This window comes from Pteropus vampyrus, unplaced genomic scaffold, assembly GCF_000151845.1.
Source record: "Pteropus vampyrus isolate Shadow unplaced genomic scaffold, Pvam_2.0 Scaffold8, whole genome shotgun sequence".
Classification (NCBI taxonomy): domain Eukaryota; kingdom Metazoa; phylum Chordata; class Mammalia; order Chiroptera; family Pteropodidae; genus Pteropus; species Pteropus vampyrus.
The window spans coordinates 14,469,741-14,488,152 of NW_011888789.1; the positions used below are offsets into that span (position 1 = coordinate 14,469,741).

Sequence of the window (18,412 nt, forward strand, 5' to 3'; positions counted from 1 at the left end):
TCAAAAAATTAAAAATAGAACTATTATATAATTCAGCAGTCCTACTTTTGAGTACATATCTGAAGGAAATTCAATCAGTATCTCAAAGAGATATCTGTACTCCCATGTCATTGCAGCATTATTCACTACAACCAAGATATGGAAACAACCTAAGTGTCCATCAATAGATGAATAAATAAAGAAAATGCTATATATAAATAAAGCATATGTTCATGTATGTATATATATCTCTATATCTTGTACATATGTATACATACATACATACATATCTTATAGGAAAACAACTCTTAGGAGATCTTGCCAAGTAAGTCAGGAAACATCGACTTCACAAACACTAGTAGACGCTTAATGAAAAACAGGAACAGGTGATGGAACATAGTAGAAAATCCAGAAATAGCCACACACACACACACACCTGGTTTTAACACAGGCACAAAGGCAATGCAGTGGAAAAAGGAGGTTGTTTTCAACAAAGGGTGATGGAACAATCCTATAATCATATGCAGGAAAATGAACTTCAATCCATACCTGTGGTAGACAGGATAATGCCCTCCCCAAAAATGTCCATACCCTCATCCCCCAAAACCCATGAATAAATAAATACACACACACACACACACACACACACACACACACACACACACACACATTTTTAGGCAAGGCAACCCTTGGTTGACCTCACAGATTGCAAGGACCTTGTCAGTTTACAATCCCTTATTTTTTATTTTTTACGCCTACAGCACCTGGTCTTCCTGAGTGGTCTCCCATCCAAGTACTAACCAGGCCCAACCCTGCTTAGCTTCCAAGATCAGACAGGATCGGGGTTGTTCAGGGTGGCATGGCCGTAGACACCATGAATATTTTGAGAGTGAAAAGACAGGCCATAGACTAGGGAAAAAATGTTTTCAAATCATATATTTGACACAGGACTAGAATATATAAAGAACTCTCAATACTCAGTAATAGCAAAACAAATACAAAAAAATTAGCAAAAGACTTGGACACTTTACCAAAGAAAATATATGGATGGCAAATAAGTACATGAAAAGATGTTCAAAAGCATTAATCATAGACAAATGAAAGTTCTGTACATACTGTATAATTGATTTTTTATAACCACAGATAAATATAACACAAGTATTGGCAAAGATGTGAAGCAACTGGAACTCTCATACACTGATGATATGAACTTAAAATGGCATAACTACTTTGGAAAATAGTTCCGTAGTTTCCTAAAAAGTTATCCTATGACCCAGCCATTTTATTCCTGGGTAGTTACGCAAGAGAAATGAAAACATATGTCCATACAAAGACTTTTCAATGCGTATCCAATAGCAGCTTTATTTTTAATAGCCCCAAACTTTAACGAACTCAAAGGTCCATCAACAGGTGAATGAATAAACTGTGACATGCTAATATAATGGAATCATATCCAGCAACGAAAATGAATGAATTCTTGATAACAAAACAGATGAATCTCAAAATAGTCTAGGCGAAAGAAGCAGACCAAAAAAAAAAAAAGTACATATTGTATGATTTTTTTTAAAATAAAGTTCAGGGAAATGCAAACTAATGTGCAGTGACAGAAAGCAGATCAGTGCCTGGGGAAAGGGGTTGGGGAGCGGCAGGAAAGAGGGATTACAATGGAGCAAGAGGAGCCTTTTGAAAGTGATAAAAAAAAGTTCACTATCTTGAGATGGTTTCACGATTGTACACAGCCTTCTACACTTATCGATTTGTCCACTTTAAATATGTTCAGTTTATTGTAGGCTACTTATGTCTCCATAAAGCCATTTTTAAAATATAAGAAAATAATTTTTAAAAATACATAAAAGGATCAAACAGTGGTGCTAACAAGTTATATTAGCCAGGCACCACCAGATACGGGTAAAGCAGGGTTCTTTGGCTGCCTTGCAAAGGTATGCTGAGTTAAGCGAGGGCACCAGCGGTCGAGAGGAATAGAACTGCTTATCCTCTCATGTCATCTGAGGGGTACGTGAGATAGTGGATGAAAATCTATGTGGTAAGAAGAAAGATAACGCCTCAGAGAAGAGTTAGAGGAGGGATGCTTGACAGTGAAGCCCGGGCAGGTTCTTCGTCCTCCCTTACTTCCACCCTGTTGCCAAATGGATTCCTAGTACCTGTTTCCTAGTTCTAAATTTGTGTGAGCAGTTTGTTTTGTACAGATAACGTTGGGTGGTGTCCCGCGTCTAAACTGCGACATTCAATCAATAGTGAAAGCAACCCCTTCCATCAGTGAACAGAAATTACCTCGCCACGATCATTAGGGAAATGACGCAACCACGAAATCCCGAGCCTCAAATTGCAACCTCTGATCCGCTCCGGTCCCATAGTTTTTCCTCCGCCCCATCCCGCCCCACCCTCCAGCCCCGCCCGGCCTTTTCCTTCCGGATAGGCTCCCCTGGGCGGGGCGGGGAGCGGACTCGGCCCCGGCCCCGCCCACGGCGCGCGTCCCCGCACCTCAGCGTGCAGCCCCGGCACACTCGCTTTACGGTCAGAGAAGAGGGTGGGTCTTAGACTTCAGGTAGGAAGCTGAGTTGAGGGGCGGGGAAAGAGGCCTTTTGCGGCAGGACGTAAGTGACGGTGCAGGCGGCGCGACAGAAGCTGGAGGGCCGAGGAGGCGGGTTCGTGTTTCCCGGGCCGAACCGGGCTGTGGGGGGCGCGGGGCCGGGACAGGGGCAGTGGCCAAAGACCAGCGGTGACAGCATGGGTGAAGGGGAGTGTGGCAGGGGAGGCCTTGGGCTGCCTTGGGCGGTGGATGGGTCTGCGGGGCTGGAGGCCTGGAATCCTGGGTCCAGGCCAGGGATCTGACCCGTGGTTGGTGTCCCCCGAACCCTCAGCGTGGCCCGTCTTGTCCTCGCCATGAGGCCGCAGCAGGCGCCGGTGTCCGGGAAAGTATTCATTCAGCGAGACTACAGCAGTGGCACACGCTGCCAGTTCCAGACCAAGTTCCCCGCGGAGCTGGAGAACCGGGTACGCAGCCTGGCTCCCCGCATCTCTTCTGGGGCGAGGGAGGGAGACTGCCCAGGGAAGGGAGGAAGTATGCGCTGAAACCCGGGCCGCAGAGTGTCTTGCGGCCCCGGGGACAGGCAGGCAAAGAAGGGGCGTTGGCTACAGGTGTACGAAAAGGGCAACTAAGCAAGACCTAGTGTTTGGAGGAGGAAGAATAAGGCCAATCTCCCGGGTGTGATGACCTTATAGAACTCCGTGATGCCCACTGCCGGTTAATCTTCTTTCCTCTGATGTCCTCCACCCCCACCCCGTGTTATTATTGTCAACAGTGATGAGGAACTAATTCCTGAGGCTCCAGGCCACCTAACTCAACATGTTGTGAGCCATTTCCTCCTACTTCACCATGCTAGAAGAATCATCGTCATTCTCGTGACTGGCATTTGTGGCTACTGTGCTGGCCGCACTGCTGGGCAGAAAGAATTTAAGTGCTGTGCCAGGCAATGCAGACAGGCCTTCTTGGAACCTGAAAAACAGAGCATTAGATAGGACAATATTGAGAACAAGGCCTTAAATTTGTCACTCCCAGTTATCACTGGGAGCCACCTGTGTTGTGTTGGCTTGCATATAAATATTGTCATCAGGATATAGGTTCTTTGCGAAACCCTGCATTACAGAAATGGAAGAATGGGATGTTTCCCCTTTCTTCAAACTTAGAAAAAAAATAATTTTATCTTATTTTAAAGATCCAATGAAGTGAGCTAGTGAATGTGTGTGTTTTCTTATGTCTACATGTGTTCACCATGGTCTTGAGCCATGTTACCTTACAGTTTTTTACTCTTAAGAAGTCAATTTCTTGTTTATGGGAACAAGCTTTGTGGCTCTTTCCTCTTTGACAAGGAGGTGATGAGGCATGCTGTGGGTGTGGGGCTAAGAAGTGCTGGTCATGGAATAAGGAGGTGTAGATGATTCCGTACTAGAGAAATGTGTAGCAGTCATTTAAAACTTGTTTGTAGCAAGGTAGGTGGTTCTACCTGATTGCCAAGGTTGGAAAATCAACAATGATCAATTATAGTGCCCTTTAACTTGATTTATAACCTTGGACAGTTTAGTGGCCCAAGTATGTTTCTTTAAATGCAAATTAAAGATCAAACATGCCTTATAAAGATGGTTTCTAGATTAGCTTGTTTGTGAAATTCCATGAGAATGTTGTCGTTTGTTGTCCCAATGTTATGAGACTCAGCCTGACAATAAGTGGACATAACTACAGTGAAGAGGTAAAAAATGAGCAAGTTATCTATTGGCTAAAGCTACCAGATTTTTTTAAAAAAGTAATTTAACTTCATAGTTAACATGTTTTACATGTTAGGACTTACATGAAATGAATCAAATGTTTTATTTTTAAACCTCTTATAGAAATTCTCGTACTGTTTATATACCTTCAAAACAGAATGAAATACTATTCTTTTCACCACATTTACTTGGATGTTACAAGATTCCTTCTCAAACTTCGATTTCATAGTTGAACCAAATATATGTATGCAGAATCAGACATTATTAGCCTTCCACTCTGTGTGGTATAGAGCAGCGGTCCCTAACCTTTTTGACACCAGGGACTAGCATCACTGCCTCAGCTCCACGTCAGATTATCAGGCATTATTAGATCCTGATTTATTATTAGGATCTAATAATGCCTGATAGTCTGAGGTGGAGCTGAGGCAGTGATGGTAGTGCTGGGGAGCGGCTGCAAATGCATATGAAGCTTCACTCGTTTGCCAGCAACTCACCTCCTGCTGTGCAGCCCGTTTCCTAACAGGCCACAGACCAGTACCGATCCTCTGCCCCAGGGGTTGGGGACCTCTGGTATAGAGCCTTTAGTTTAGTCAGAATACAGAATCATAATGTAGTCACAGTATTCATGTTTCTTACAGGAAATTGATGTCTCTAAGTTCCGATGTCTTTTTACTTCTTTGACTTCATGTAGAACTTCTCATGATTCTGAATACTATATGGAATGTTAATATGGTGCTGCTCATTGGTGCCTTTGATTTTTTTTTTTCTTTTTAAATATTTGGGTAAAAACACTAGTTTATACTTTAAACTGCTTGGGAAAGCTTTGATTTTTTTTTCCTGTGTTGAGATTAAATTTAAATTACAGGTTTAAATTTTCCTTGCTTTGCTTGATGGAAAATTGAAAGGTTTCTCTCTTTGTTTCTCAACTTACCCTAGAAATTGTACTGATTGCTCCGCCACTGAGGCTGATTTTCTTTTTGTGAGAACATCACACTTGGCAACTTAATAGAGGAAGAAACTAATATACAAGGGTTTTGTATTACTTTAAAGCACTAAAAACACACATTTGTACCCTTTAATTTGGGAGTGAGTACGAGCTCTGTCTGTTAACAAGTTTACTTTCTCCACTGCCTGTTAGAATGTACTACTTTGAGGCTTAAGAACTTTGTTGCTAGGACAGTTCTTTAAAGGAAGCTTTATTCTCACTTTAGCCAAAATACAGACATCTTAGGCAATTTTGGTCTGGGGGGAAGAGAAATGAGAGAACTATAATGGAGACATTTGTTCCCCTACATACCTTTAAAAATATGTCTGTACCTGGACGATACACTAACCTTTGACTTGTGATCATTTGAAGCTTCAGCTCTATGGTTTCTACTGTGCAGTTCAACAAGAAACAAAAATTCTGGGAAAACAAGCCTAATTCCTATTTCCATTGTGACTTTTAGTGTTTATTGATCACAGTTGTATTTGGCTCCAACTTCACATATCTCCAAATTTTGATATAGTTCTTATATCAATGTGCAAGTACCCAGGGGAGAACACTAACAGCTGTTCTTCTTTGTGTCTAAAAGGAGTGAGGTGAAAATGCCCACATTTGTTCTGTTCAGCCCTTATATGTTGAATATGTCCTTTGCTTTTACTGCTGACTACCATGATTTTTAAGTAATCGTTCAAAAAAATTCTTAGCGCTTTTTTTAACCTATATTTCTTTCTTCTTAACCTTTTAGCCTTTTTCCTGTTTAGAAAAAAAAAAAAGTGCAGCTCGCTGCCAGTGTTCATTTAACATCACACATAGGAACGCTACATTTTCTAGGATTTGACATTTTTAGTGATCAAGAATTACTATATTTTGTAAATGGAAATACCACTACTAAAAACAGAATGCTATAAATAGAATGATGACATTTATCTCCAAAGATTGTCAATAATAAAAGCAAGATATTTCGTGGCAAAATTTGTGGGTAAGATTAGGACTGTAATCTGCGAGTTGTCGCAGGGTAAACGCTGCAGCCACAAGCGCTGCCGGCAAGTATTCTCGGGGCAAACGGGAAAAGAGTTAAAAAATCCTATAAAATAAAAATCAATTAAATGTTTTTAACAATAACAACAAAATCCTTCACCATGGTTTTTTGTTTTTGTTTAATGATCTATGATTTGCCTCCATTCTGTAAAGCATTGCAATCTTGGAATAACTTTTAAGAATTAGCCTTGCTGGTATGATCAGTAAATAATTCTGATCTGAAAGAAATGAAATGTTTCTGGTTTGGATCCCATAGTTTTGAATGATATCGTGTCCAAAGAAATGTAAATAATTAAAAGAACTTTTTTAAAAATCAGGTCATAACATTATAGGTAAATCAAATGTGAGTAAAATTATTTAGACTTTTGTAAATTTACTGATGACAAATGGAAGGCATTAATTTAGGCATTATTAGGTGAAGATTAGTTTACCTTTAATATTTGTTCACTTAACTTTTCTCCTAAGTCTGTTTTCAGAGACTGAGAATTCTAACAGAGGTTCTACAGATGACCATTCTTGACATACCACATCTTCAAGTAGTAGTTCAGTGAAGAAACACTGCCCTCTCAGCTCTGTCTCTACCCACCCAACCCTTGTGAGGAACTCTAATGTTCTGGAAAATTAAAAGTAGCTCCTTTTGAAAAACAGGTAGAGCCACCAGCACTTTAAAGTTTACTTTAAAGTAAACTTTTTCATGCCATTGGCTTACTGTGGCCTCCCAGTTTTTCACACGAAGGACAAAATGATTACAACTGACTTTAACCTAAAGGATTTTAGTAGCTTAAAAGTGAGGATAAATTGTTTTATACTTTAAAAAAATTATGTTCTTGGGAATATTTTGTCTCACTATATAGGTTCAACTTTTTTGAGTATTTCTATATGTAAAGACTTCATAAAAGAGAATTCATATGTAAATAGTTACTCATTTTAGGAATAAAGGAGATACTGTGAGAGAAGGCCCAGAGTAAGAACAGATAAATCATTCTTACCAAAAATAATGGGATCATATTCTCTACTAATGGGTCTCGGAGATCCTAGATAAAATATTGAGATTTGAAATCTACAAAGTACTGTTAGAAGAATAAAATTAAGTGATATCAGAAGAAGAAAGTAAAAGCAGATGATTAGAGTGAAAAACGGTGACAATAATGTAAGATAATGGTGTCACTGAATAGAAAGAGGTAATAGAAATGACGGTGTAAAGAATTGTGCAGTAGTTTGAGATTGTGCCTTGTTCGGTGTGAGCTTTTAGTATCAAATAGTTACTATAAAAGCAATGGGATAATGAGTAAATAGAATACAAAACTTGTACCCTTTGATCCTTCTACTTAAAATGTCCTTACCTCCCTTTTTTTGCCCAGTAAATTCCAGTGTTTAGGAACTCAAGATCAACTGCTCTTTCCCGATAAAGGGAACATCTGCCTTTTTTCTCTCCAGCATACTTCATATATGCCTCTGTTGTAGTATCGTTTATTGCATTTTTATATTTACATATTTGTTATGCTTCCATGATTGTAAACTCCTTGAGGACTAAGACAGTGTCTTGCTCATCTTCGTCTAAGATCTCTCATAATATCTAGTGGTAGGTACTCAATAACTGAATATAAATTAATAGAAAGATCAAAGAATTGTCAAATTTAATTTACTTGAAATTCAGTATAGAGAATAAAGAGACACTATATTGAGCCTCGAAGATATCCAATGTTCATAATAGGCATAAAATTAAACGCTAATTAGTTTTAGTAACTTAGGGCCAGATTTAATCACCTAAAAATTGTTTGCCAACTATTAGATAAAGAATGTTGACAAAGCAACATGATAAATTAGAGATAGCAAGCATTATTAGTGAATTGCTGATTTTTTTTCCCAAAACTTATAAAATTGTTTTCCCCATACAGATTGATAGGCAGCAATTTGAAGAAACAGTTCGAACTCTAAATAACCTTTATGCAGAAGCAGAGAAGCTTGGGGGTCAATCATATCTTGAAGGCTGTTTGGCTTGTTTAACAGCATATACCATCTTCTTATGCATGGAAACTCATTATGAGAAGGTAAGGCCACCTTTGTTTTTACAGAATCTCTTAAAATCATGAAGAAGGTGATATTATTAAAGAAGTATTTACACTAATAATAATTAAATTTTGTTGTTGCTTTAATGTCCAGAACACTTAAAAGAGTCTTGCATCTTTGAGAAACAGGTCAGAATTGAGATGTCAACTTGGAGTTGGTGTATCAATTTTTAAATTGGCTTACGCTTAAGAAGAATATATAAAATCTATGTTCTCATTCTACCCAGCTTTCTGAGAATCCTTTTATTTCCAAATTTCTATCTTCAGTCTTATCCTCCCACCTGAGGTCTTGTCTTCTCTTTTACAACTGCCTGTTAGGCCCAGAGTTGTTGGCTTCTCAACCTAGATGTCCTAAAGTCAAACCTCACACATCTGTTTTGTTTAATAGCACCCTGTCTTTTTCAATACCATCATTAGGATGAACGAAGGGGAAAAACTTATCAGTGATCAGAGGCTGAACTAGCTTCCATTATCCCATTCGTTAATTTTTCATAATTTCCTCTGCTACTGTCCTAATTTTTGTCCTTTTGACCTTTCTTAGACTTAAAATAGTCTCCTGACAAGTCTCATTTCTCCCATTCTTTTACATTTCCAACCTGTCTACTGCTATCTTCATACAACACAGCCTTCCTTCCCCTAGCACTCCTGCTGTCAGAGGCCTTCCCTGGCTTCCCATTCATTGCCACTGAGTAAAATTCAAGCCCCTTCTCAAGCTGACCTCCAGCTTACCTTTTCAGTTCTGTCTCCCACCCCTTCCTCATTTTATCTTTCAGTCAAACTCAATTCCTCACTGGTTACCAAATGTACTCTCTAAAGTTTTCCTCCACATAGATGCCATTCTTCCCATGTTCAAATCTCACTAGTCCCTTATGTTCTACTTGCATCTAACTTTTCCTTACTCTTCCAATCAGTCTTTCTCCCCTTTGTATCCCACAACATTTCATTTGTATCTTTTTTCCAGCACTTATCACTCTACTTTGTAGCAGTTTAAATACTTATTTTCCTGTTAAGAATGTATTTTTCTTGAGGTCAATGACAGTGCCTTAACCATTTTTGTGTCCCTCTCCGAACCGTGCCTTAGGTATATTAGGTACCCATGAAAGTGTGTTAAATGAATGAATTTAAGTTGATTACAGTGAACCCCTAATATATTATAAAATTCTGACCATGTTTGGAAAATTAAATGCTGTAAAGATATTTATATTATACCCTACATGGTAGAAGTGGCCCTGTGATTATCTTGTACTTCATGTAGTAGAAAGCAGATATGGTTTCAGCTAATATATATTGAGCTAGTGTTACAAAAGGGTATATTTAAATAAATAAATTAGGAGTTTATATTCTTTTACATATCATGCAGAGAAGCAGCTAACTTTTATTCCTGTTTAACATTCAAAATCAGAAGTTATAAAGGATCAGTATCAGCTTTCAGTCTGTTTTGTCTTAGCAGCACCTCTTTAATAATACATTTGCTGAGTGAGAAGGGATGGATTCATTTAGTAAATACATATTGAAAGCCTACAATGTGCTAAGCATCATGCAGGAGATACGGTTGCTGACCTGGTGGAATTTGTAATTTAGTGGTAACAACTTATGATAAAAATACAAAATTGCAAATTGCAATAAGTGTCTTAAAGAAAACAAACTCTCCTGTGAGAGAAAATAGTAGGAGAGACCCAATTTAGATTGTGTGGTTAGAAAAGGCCTCTGACAGGGTAACACAACATTTAAGTTGCTTCGGGGAAAGATGAAAAGCCTGAGGACATTCAGGCAGAGAGATCAGTATTGTATGTAAAGGCCCAGACAGCTTCCTGAGTCCTGGGAACTGAAAGGAGGCCTGTATAGGAGAGGAGTGGGGAGAAAACTGCTAGAGATGAATTTGGAGAGGTGAGGAAGAGCTTTATCATGAAGGAGTATGTAGTCCATGGAAAGAAGTTTAGATTTTATTTTGAGTGCAGAGGGAAGCTACTCAACAGCTTTTAAGCAGGAGAAGGATATAATCAGATATTCGTTATAAAGAAATCTCTTTGCTCTGTGAAAAAGTATAAAAGTAGAAGTAGGGAAATCAGTTAGGATGTTCCATAGAAATCCAGGCAAGAGACGATAGCTTGGACAAGGAACAGCAGTAGAGATGGAAGTAGGGGAACAAATTCAAGGGATCTGTTGATAGGAGAACAAAGACTTGATGAAGAGCTGAATGTAGAAAGGGGAGGTAAGGCTGAATTCATATTGATAAAAACTCTTATCCAGGGATGGTCATTTAAAGAAATATATAATATTGTCAATTTAAGTTAGAAATACATTCTCCAGATTACTTTATTCATTCTTAGTAGAGTATTAGATGCTTGAATTGTCATGTCACTATAGCTTTTAAATTTGTTAATAAGGTTTTAACTCCTATTTGTCCATGTGCATTTGCTGAAATAGATAAGGTAGCTCCTTCTGATGTCAGTTGCAAAAAAGAAATTGGTATTTGGGGGCCAGCCTTGTCATATACTAATTATGGGATCATGGACAAATTAATCTTTCAGAGTGCTTTCAACTGTAAAATGGTTCTTAGAATTAATAAACTGCCTCACATATGATAGATGTTTAAAAAGAGTGTTTTCTTAAAATAGATTTAGAAATTAAGTTAGTATATATTTTTTCAATCGGATATTTGTAAACTGACATACAATTTTTTTTATTTCAAGTTCAAGTAATCTTTTTTAGCAGCTGCTAGTTTATTTAGCTGCTAAAACATTTAGCAGCTCTTAATTAAAATTCTTTTGATTATTAATCTTGGAAAGCAGTTCTCAATGGAAATTGATCCCAATATATGTTTTAACTTGGGTTCATAGGGAGTATTCAAGATACTACTTTACAAGTCTTATCAAGGGCTCTTTACAGAGTATTATAAAGCAAATAAAAACCAAATAAAATTGGTCAAGAAACCAATATTTAAATATTTAAGGTATGGTCACCTTTTTTAAATAGGTGATTTTATTTTAGAAAGTGGACATGAATAACTAGATCATGGAAAGTGAATAACTGGAATCTCTGTCATTAAGATATAATGTATGTATGCTTTTAAAAGAAAACTTTTAAAATTTATATTTATATTTTTGATAAAATGATAAAAGTATAAGAATAATCACCCTCTCCCGTGTTCCTTAGGAATTTTTTTGCTATTATTTTTTACTTTATGAAAGGACAGGATTGAGTCATTTAATCTTTATTGTTTTAGATACTAAAATTTATAATCAACAGCCAAATGTAATAGTGCTTTCAGTTTGTCATGTGGGTTAAATTTTTTGAAATTGTAAATAGGCCTTTTAAAGCTCACTAGAACAGTCGTGCATTTTTTCTCCTATAATGTGCTACTTATTGATTTAAAATGAAGATAAAGGCTTCAGTGTTATTTTTCTATTGTTGTTGCACATTATAATCAGGGAACAGATAGGCTTGTAGAGGTCATCTCAGTAGCTCTCTGCCTTGTTCAACTAGAAAACATCCCTTCTGCCTATGTGATGTAATCTGTAACAGAAACACAGTTAGAAGGAACTTAAATATTTTTTGAAAATATTATGATCCTGGTGTTCTCACTTAGCCTCATTTAGGATCTTTTTTCTCAGTGGTCTAGTAGACTTTCTCTGGGTTATGTTCTTGAGGAGGATAATAGTGTTTCCTGCAGTTTGATTTGTCTAGCTTTGTAAATATTATACAAATTGAGGTTTTATTGAGGGTTAGAGGGTAACAGATAATTTTGTTCAGTGTTATAGTTGTTTTGACATTGATCCACCAAAAATAATAAAGTATGAGTAAAATATCAACATAAGGTTTCTTGGGAGAGGGAATGGTGCTTTGTCCTGTCTGGGGTACAGTATAAATTTATTCATATTAATACTTCCCTATTGCTAAAGAGACTAATGTTTAAGAGCATTTTGTTTAGGACAGTGCTGCCTTCACCAAATAGTATAAGAGGATTTGGAGCATATACAAAAAAGAAAACTGTTTTCTTTTTGAACTGCTACCCAAGTACACGTGAATGTTATTAAAGTTAAAATAAAAACCTGCACAACAAAGTTGTGCTTAAATCAAGTAAAGGAATGCAGTTTCTTTGCTAGTAATCTGTACCCAAGGAGAGAGGGAGGAAAGCTTTCTGAAGGAATCCTTTCTTTGAAACCAGCCATGCAAACATTTTTCTGAGTGTATATTTCCTAATATAAATGGATCTCAGTGAGGGAAGACTGGCTCTCCAATTTCCAGGTCTGGCTGGTGAGCTAAGAAGGAAATCAGAGAGAAGATTGAGTGTCCTGAGTTGGGCACCTTTAGCGACTACTTCTTTCTATTCATTATTTTAGCATGATTGACGAACACTGGTAGATAGTATCTAAGATTTTTTTTTTTTTTTTTGGTCCATTAAGACCAAGCACTGCTCAAATCCTTTGATAGTTGAAAACAGGAGAATGATATATGTATTACTTCAAGTAATTGGTGAAAAAAACTTTTTAGAAATAGTATTCTTAATTTACTATATAAGAACCCTGTAGATCACTCTTTTAATAATATTATGCTCTTTTTAAAAAAGCATGAAACACAAGATTGTATTATTCCCAAAGATGTAACTTTAATAAACCATTTACATTTTTTTCCTTCAATAGAAAATTTGTTATACAAATCAAATAGTGTTTTACATTCTAAATCAGTTTATATTAAGCACCTAAATTGTTCGTTTGGCCTGGTACATTACAGGCACACAAATTAAGTCATTTCTTAATTTCCAGCTTTATTTTTATAAGTTCTTTTTTTCCCTTTAAGTTATGATCACATTTATCTGTGACTTTATCATAAGCTGATAGTGTGAATTTAAAATATGTAGTAATTTAAGAACTGGATCAAAGCTTCTTTGAATGTTAGAGCCAGAAAAGGATTCTGATGACTTTGAATCTGAAATAAAACATGTAACTCTTTGATTTTGTATATAGCCATTAAGATTTATTTTCTTCTAGTTTATCTGTCTCAGAATTCCCCTTATTAAAGCTAGAGATTTGGCAATTTCCAGAAGTTCCTTTGTATCCTATCTGGTTTTTGTCTACATTTGCTTTGACTTTTACAACCTTAATACTAAACTTAAAAATTGAAGTTCCTGTCTAGGACACAAGAGAAAACTACAGAGTAGCACTACATGCAATCATGGCAATGACATAAGGTACTTGTAGTCATCAGAAACTCCATGGCAGGTAATACCCACATGCTTTACAAAGGAAATAAACTGTTCAGTTTTAAACTAACCGGGCTACCTTTTGCTGTAGGCCAACTTCATGTCATTACTTAAAATTGATGAAAATGTACAAAGGAGAGAAGCAGTTCTTTAGTGTTAAAGAAGGCCAAGAACTACCCTTGATGTTAGAAGATTTCGCATTAACAACACTTACGAGTAGGGAAAGAGAAAAGCATAACTGTTGTGTATATAATTGTCTATTTATCTACATCCAGGATTGAAGGGCCTAGGAGATAAGGGGAGGGGATTGGTTCTCTTGCTTCTGTATGCATTTGTACTTACACTGCATTGAAAATACTTGCGACTTAAAGAATGCATCATGCTGCACTATAAGTTGTACGCAACTGGCGCGAGCCAAATAATCAGAGCTGTATCCCTTCATGTGAATATCCATGACTCGCTTTGAAAACTAATTCCACTGCCTGAATATTTTGAGATCGAGATGATACTTAAAGGGAAATCTGATGAAGTTTGTAAAAAGCTGTGTTTTTTCTTTCTGTCAGGTTCTGAAGAAAGTCTCCAAATACATTCAAGAGCAGAATGAGAAGATATATGCTCCCCAAGGCCTCCTCCTGACAGATCCCATTGAGAGAGGACTTCGAGTTGTATCTTTTTAGTGCAGATCACAAGATCTAACTATAAAAAAATTTCAGTGGTACTATTCGGCATTGGCTAAATTTAACTCCCTTCTCTTGTGTTTGCCCTAGGAATTGTCTTTGTGAATGGCATACCTACCATAAGCCTCCTTTCTCCTTTTTTTCTTAAAGCATGTCTTCTCTCCTTCCTTTGCGTTGTGCAGGTCTCTGGATTGTTCAGTATTCTGGTTACTGTCTTTCTTGGTGGTTCTGAGGGCATCTTGTAGTAATAATGGGGGTGGTATGAGTAATGCATTTCAGCTGCAGAAACTCTGAACCTAAAGCCCCTTTGAAATGCATAAACTCATAATGTGTGGTGAGACTTGTCATCCAAATGAATTGCAGTTCCATGGGTTCATCTGACTAGTTGAAATCACTTGCAGCTGCCAGATGTATAATTTCATTACCTTTGACATACTGTGCATATTTTTAGAAGCAGTAAGCTTTGAAAATCACTAAGTGAATTTGGTAAATAAAATTGCAAAAAAACTAATTTAGCTTGATAACTGGAGTAATGGATCAAATAAATTTTTCTAAAAACCTAGGTCAGATAATCCCAGGCCTTCCTGCTGATAATAATTTCAGTTTTATTATACTCTGCAGAGATGGTTCTTAAACTTTTAGAGGTCATGAACTCTCTTTCAAGAAAAAGTTTGCATATAATTTCAGGGCATTTTGAACCCCTGAATTTATTACCTTCATAGATTCTCAGTTAAGAACCCCCCTAGTTCTACAATGAAGTATCCTTTTTCAGATTCTTTTTTTCCAAAAAATAATGTTTGGAGAAGTACACGTGGAGTACAATAAGCAATTACATTTCTTAAAATTTTCAGCAAGGTAGAGAAAGCATTGTATTTAACTTAGGTAGGAGAAATTTTTCATAATTTAAAAATAAGCAAGGCAAATTGGAAAAAAAGTCTACAGATCATACACATCATTTTGCCATAGTCCTCTTTTATGTTATATTCTATAGTGTGTTTTCTTAACAGCCATGCTGTTTAGATTGAAATTACCATTTATGAAGACAGAGGCATGAGCAGTGGAAGATAAACATAGAATTAAAGGTAAATATGAAATTATATGATTTATATGTAGTTTTTGTAATTTTATAGTATACATGAATTCTCTTTCCTGTCTGGGAAATAATTTGTTAAATAGTGGCATATTCCCTGTATTGGCTTAATATTTAAGATGTGTATTTAATTTAAGTTCTATTTGGTGATACAGAATTTAATCATGATTTTTTTTCCTCTGTATTGTTTTCATACCGGTTTTTTTGTTACTTTGTTTTTTGGAGGTTTCGGTTTTTGGGGAGAGGGGATCTTATTTTAATATTTCAAAACCATCCTAGGCACTTAAATAGTTGGGTTTTGCATTTAAAAATCAGTTCAGAGATCTCCCTGCCTGTATGACTAATGGCTTTAAAAACCAAAGAAACATTTCAGAATGGAGAGAAGAGATTATGAATATTTCATAGCCCTGTAAAAGAAATTTTACCTCTAGCAGGCAGAACCATAAATTTAATTCTTTTGTTTAGAATGTTTATGTTCTTATATATCCATCAAATGACTCTGAATATGTGAGAAACAAATTAGGTAATACTAATAGAAATCTGTAGGCAAAATCACATAGAAGCCATAGTACATTAGCATAGTCTTCTAAGTGACAGAAAATTGTACTTCACTGTTTTTTGCCAATTTCAGTCATTTACTCTTTCTACAAATAGTGTTCTGCTGTTTTGCTTTCCTAATTAACTTCGTTTACAGGTATCTATCACTAATTAACAGGCAGCACAGAAGCAAAATCTACCAAAGTAAATATATTCCTTCCCAGGGCAATAGTAATAATAATAGCCACTGTTTTGAGGGCACCTGCTATATGCCAAGTAATATACAAATGGTATTTCTAATTATCACAAGAATTCTACGAAGTATTTCCCCATTTTATAGATGTACAAACTGAAGTACAAATAGATTAAATGATGTTCTCAAAGTCACACTGCTAATGAGTGCTGGAATATCAACCCAAGTCTAATTGACCATAAAACCCGTTTTTGACACCATACTTCTGCTAAGTACTTGCAGCCACAAGTATATGGAGAAAGGAAAGAGTTCATCAGATTATTGTAAGGTTTATTCCCTTTTTCAATACTCTTTAAAAAATACATTGTGTATGCCCCTGTATCATCTATTGAATCCTACAGACCAACATTCCAAAGCTGCCTTCTTTTAGCACTAGTGAATGTGTCACCTGTCTTGAAAGTCAAAGACCTAATGATGACGTCATCTGCCATATATTTTATTTCTTTGAAAAGGCTTCGTTTTGGAACACTTAGTGTTATTTGTCTATACACTTTCTCGCACAATTTCTCAAACGAGCAGTCAGAAACCTTATATGTGGTTTTTGTTACGTGCCATTGGAATAAGTTTGTTTTATCAATTGCAGCTGCATTGACTTGGCACAACCCACTTGTCATGACTCATTTTGTAGCTATTATTGCTAAATATAATATTTTTCTGAAGTGGTATGGGGTTTTGAGCAATTATACACCAGAGACTAATCAATCAATATTCAGACAACTGTGAAATTTTGAAATGGGAAAGATTTACATTAGGAACTTCTGGATAGTTTCATGAATGCAAATATTTTTGTTCAATACAATTTTCAGAGCTGTGTGTTCCTCAGGCCCAGGATCCAGTGTGGGCTGAAGTCTTGAGGGGGAAGGGGGGACCATAAGAGTAATTTAATTCTATCATTTTTCTTAAATCTACAAGGTGTCTTCAGGTTTAAGCATTATGTGGGAATTTAATGTTTTAACAAAAGAGTACCCAAATCATGGAGATAGCCTTTATTTTAAAAAGATTTTTAAACAAAAATTTTTTGTTCTTTTTAATTTTTTAAATATAGTATTAAATAGACTGGTGATGTTTTCTCTCTTTGGGTTAAGATTGTCTTTATTTTAAAATATGGAATATAGCATTATTCTAACACAATAAATTCATGATAATAAAAATAGTTAACACTTGATGGCACTTACGTGCCTGCACTGTTGTAAATGCTTAATTTTAATCATCACGAAAACTCTACAAGGTAGATACTGTTATCTGATTGTTCTGATGAGGAAACTCAGGCACTGAGAAAAGTTACTTCCAAGGCTAAAAACAGGTAGATATAGAAAGAGGCAGCCTGAACCCAGATTTGCTACCTAACTCTGTGCTATACTACCTCTAGTGACGTGGTTGGTCAAAGATCAAAATATACAGAGCTTGGATTTCTAGACTGTTGAGAGCTGTGTGCTCCCCTAGGCACACAGTACAGATGCATGTATTTTATTAGAATCCTAGATTAACAGAACATAGGCCACATATGAGGCACTCAGATCACTTGGTGTAAGAGAGATGGTTTAGAGGTTATTTTTATCATCCTTTTCTAAAACCTTTACTTTCCCCGTCTGATTATAGATCCCAACTCTAGCTGGGACCCTCATCTGTCCACTGGCCAATCGCAGAGTGTCCCCTACCTCCTCTCCAGAGCGTCATTCCTTTGTATCTGCTGCCAGAGCCACGGTGCCATTTCCTCCAAGGACTAACTTTCTAATATTCCACACCTGGAGTGACCTCTCGTCGCTCAGCATCCACTTTATGTCTCCAAATTGTGTAGGACTCTGTAATCTTTTGATTAGTTTCTGAGAAAACACAATGAAGCATTTCACTTTTTTATTCAAAGCCATTAATAAAATATGTAGTTAGTCAGCCCAACTCAAAGTTTATTTCTTATCTGCCACCAGTCCCAAATGGTTCTCGTCATTCCTTGGCCCAGCTTCCCAGGTGGCTGTAGACTTCAAAGTGATGTGTTAGCCAGTGTTCGGTCTTATTCCCCAAATAAAATGCTTTACTCCAGGATTTCAGTGAAGGGTAGGCTGTGTCTGTGGTTTTGCTAATGCATGTCCCAGATCTCAAAGAACTACCAGTTTTGCCATGACTCAAATCTTAAAGATGTTTCTGCCATTCAGTTTCTCAAACTGAAGCTCATTGGAAAAATAATGTGTAATGTTATTTGTTTTATTATAGCAATTATTCCTAATTAAAGCAGTATTAAATGCAATTTCCAGTTATTTTTCTTTGGAGAATTTTGTTATTATTGTATTACCTTGAATGTT

The 18,412-nt window shown here is 36.6% G+C and overlaps 1 protein-coding gene and 1 pseudogene across 2 annotated transcripts; one reads left to right on the plus strand and one right to left on the minus strand.

The window, feature by feature from the left end:
- Nucleotides 1-731: 731 nt before the first annotated feature.
- LOC111729328 lies at nucleotides 732-850 on the minus strand (annotated as a pseudogene).
- A 1,646-nt stretch (nucleotides 851-2,496) lies between these two features.
- On the plus strand, nucleotides 2,497-18,357 carry GOLGA7 (golgin A7). Of its 2 annotated transcripts, none has more exons than XM_011372698.2 (6): nucleotides 2,497-2,645; nucleotides 2,862-2,994; nucleotides 8,185-8,337; nucleotides 14,122-14,223; nucleotides 15,251-15,317; nucleotides 17,715-18,357. In XM_011372698.2, the coding sequence occupies exons 2-5, from the start codon at nucleotides 2,884-2,886 to the stop codon at nucleotides 15,287-15,289; spliced, it is 405 nt and encodes a 134-aa protein (XP_011371000.1). In that variant the 5' UTR covers nucleotides 2,497-2,645; nucleotides 2,862-2,883; the 3' UTR covers nucleotides 15,290-15,317; nucleotides 17,715-18,357. The 2 variants fall into 2 exon arrangements, with proteins under 2 accessions (XP_011371000.1, XP_011370985.1); XM_011372683.2 differs by having other exon boundaries at nucleotides 2,498-2,645; nucleotides 15,256-15,317.
- Nucleotides 18,358-18,412: the final 55 nt, after the last annotated feature.

Bases quoted from the DNA above. Each gene is read 5' to 3' on its own strand.
- GOLGA7 (XM_011372683.2), top strand. From the start codon at position 2,884: ATGAGGCCGCAGCAGGCGCCGGTGTCCGGGAAAGTATTCATTCAGCGA. The intron at 2,995-8,184 runs GTACGCAGCCTG...TTCCCCATACAG, and splicing joins CCGCGGAGCTGGAGAACCGG to ATTGATAGGCAGCAATTTGA. The intron at 8,338-14,121 runs GTAAGGCCACCT...TCTTTCTGTCAG, and splicing joins TGGAAACTCATTATGAGAAG to GTTCTGAAGAAAGTCTCCAA.